Below are 2,500 nucleotides of genomic sequence, written 5' to 3'. Positions count from 1 at the left end.
TGGTAAGTATAGCCAGAGTGTCTGTGGGCTTTTGCATGTTTTGCTTGTATGTAGGAAAAGAAGTAATGTTTTTTAAGAATTCAGTTAGTTACCCATATATGGATTTTTTTTTTTTTTTTCTTTTTTTTCTTTTCTTTTCTTTTTTTTTTCCCCCACTGTGATGATGGAGCAGATATAGAAAGCTTTAATATGTACATTCTCATCCCAATTTCCCTTTTTTTTCTTTCTTTCTTTCTTTCGTATCTGTTTTTAAACCAATTTTATTTTGAAAATAACACCGTAAGAGATTGAAGATTTTCATCTTGTTTTCTTTACAGGTTGTCGACAGTTTGAAGGTAGGAAATGAGGCCCTGAAACAGATCAACGAGATGCTTAATATCGAAGATGTGGAGCGCATCCTCGATGAAACACAGGAGGCAGCTGAGAAACAGAGGGTAGGTTACATGTACAATTTCTTCTTCTTGTTTTTCAATCTAGTTTTCCCAAAGAAGTATGCTATGACTTTGAATGAATATGCATCACCAAATACAAGAGCTTAATATAATTAGATGTGAGTCTGTCATTATGTCATAATAGTTAGGGTTTATATCACTTTTCATAAATATATTGTTATTATTGTGTCCGTCATTAGTATTAATATTTATAGACTATTTTTTATTGTTTTGTGATAATATTATTATGGTTTTGTTGTTCATCTGTGGTTTACTTTGTGTGACTTTGTTCATTATAACTTTCTTTATATGAATTTACTTTTTATATGGGAAAATAAAGGCTCATAAAAAATTAATTTATATTTTGTACATTTTGACTTTGGGTTTTATGTTATCAACCTGTAAATACATGTTCAAGTGCACAATGTACATGCTTTTATTCATTTAAGATTTTCATAAAGTACATCATATACTCAACAAATAATTATGAGTTACAAAAAAATAACCAACGAAACACGCTTTCAGGAAATCGACGCACTGCTCAGTGGAGGTATACTAACTGACGAAGATGAATCAGCCGTCGAGGAGGAGCTCGACGCTCTTATCGCCGCAGCTGTGGAGAAGCAGCTACCTGAGGCTCCGTCTGCAGCTGAAAACCCCGAGGTCGAACTACCAGATGTTCCCGAGACTCTGCCAGGTAAAGACATGTTCTGGAAGGGAGGGGAGAAAGAAAGGATAGAGGAAGATAAGGAAGAAAGGGAGGGAGGAGGGAATGGGGGAGGAAGGAAGGTATGTAGAGATGATGGGAAAGAGAGTGCAAGAGAGGGAGTGAAGAAAGGAAACTGAATGGTCTGATGAGTTATTTAGGATCTTGTAATAATAAGTTGAAATACTGCAATTATCATTTGAGTGATATATTTAATTTTAGGTGTTGTGATGATTATTAGAATATTTAAAATATTGTATGAAATCATATAATTATTTGATTACTGACGGTTCTGTAGGCCATGAGAGTTATTTTATTTATTTGAATTATTAACGGAAATTATTTGAAATATTGAAATTAGTAATTGAAATACTATAATAATTATGTAATTGTTGTTTTATATGTTTTTTTGTATACTATTTATTTACAGTTAATTAATTTGAACATCATAAGTAGGACTATGTGCAACCAACTAAAAAATTAGAGGGACAGGGAAAGTGACAGGTGGCACTGACTAGCCCAAACAATATTTTTCCATAAATCCATCATAAAATGCAGGTTTAGGCTGACTTTGGAACCCTGTAGCTGTGGAGCTAGCACCGTTACAGCCATAATACTTAATTGCTGCGTTCACACTTCAACTGTGAGCAGATCCCAATGTCACGTCATGTACACACTGATACCCATCTTTTGGGCCTAATCGATATTGTTGTGTGTTATGATCATGTGTGTTATGACACCTATACGCAATGGGTTAAGGGTCAGAGATATGATCTAGAGCAGTGGTTCTTAACCTTTTAAGCTTTGTTGATCCCTTACATCCACTTATAAATTCAGGGGACCCCTTGGTAGGGGATCAGATAGAATCGTCATTTTACATTTATAGGTAAGAATAGTTGATGAAAGGGCTTTTTTCCCATGCGAAGTGGTGTATATTCATTGTACTAGCATGATATAAAAATCAAAGAAAATCATGAATTTAGAAGAAAAAACAATTAGCTATGATAGGATTAACTTTAATATTTTGAATTCCCTGTCCTGTGGAGCCCTTGATATTTTTCTGCAGCCCCCTTGGGTCCTGCGAGGAATGTTTCCCTCATGATGGATGATGTCCTATCACATCATGGACTCTCCCCATATATACAAATTTTACATAGTTCTACATAGTATATACACATTTTTCTTCCAATAAAATACAAAAACATCTTATCACCCCATAGAATAGGGAGGTTGAAATCTCTTAGTGGGAACTGCCATTAGGCAAATCTACACCTCATTATAAGTGGGTTAAGAAATGTATCCATCCTTATGGTACACACACACACACTCACACACTCTCACACACACACACACACACACACAC

The 2,500-nt window shown here is 34.8% G+C and overlaps 1 protein-coding gene across 1 annotated transcript in view; it reads left to right on the top strand.

The window, feature by feature from the left end:
- The window catches only part of Vps20 (vacuolar protein sorting 20), an 11,625-nt gene that overhangs the window by 7,696 nt on the left and 1,429 nt on the right, over positions 1-2,500 (top strand). Inside the window, exons 4-5 of the mRNA XM_043028909.2 lie at positions 318-434; positions 957-1,128. Of these exons, the coding sequence (XP_042884843.1) occupies positions 318-434; positions 957-1,128 (289 nt within the window). The remainder of the gene's footprint in view (positions 1-317; positions 435-956; positions 1,129-2,500) is intronic.

The sequence above is a fragment of the Penaeus japonicus genome, unplaced genomic scaffold (assembly GCF_977035675.1).
Source record: "Penaeus japonicus unplaced genomic scaffold, GWHDUDI00000001_assembly GWHDUDI00000027, whole genome shotgun sequence".
NCBI lineage: Eukaryota > Metazoa > Arthropoda > Malacostraca > Decapoda > Penaeidae > Penaeus > Penaeus japonicus.
This window is presented reverse-complemented; position numbering and strand designations above follow the sequence as displayed.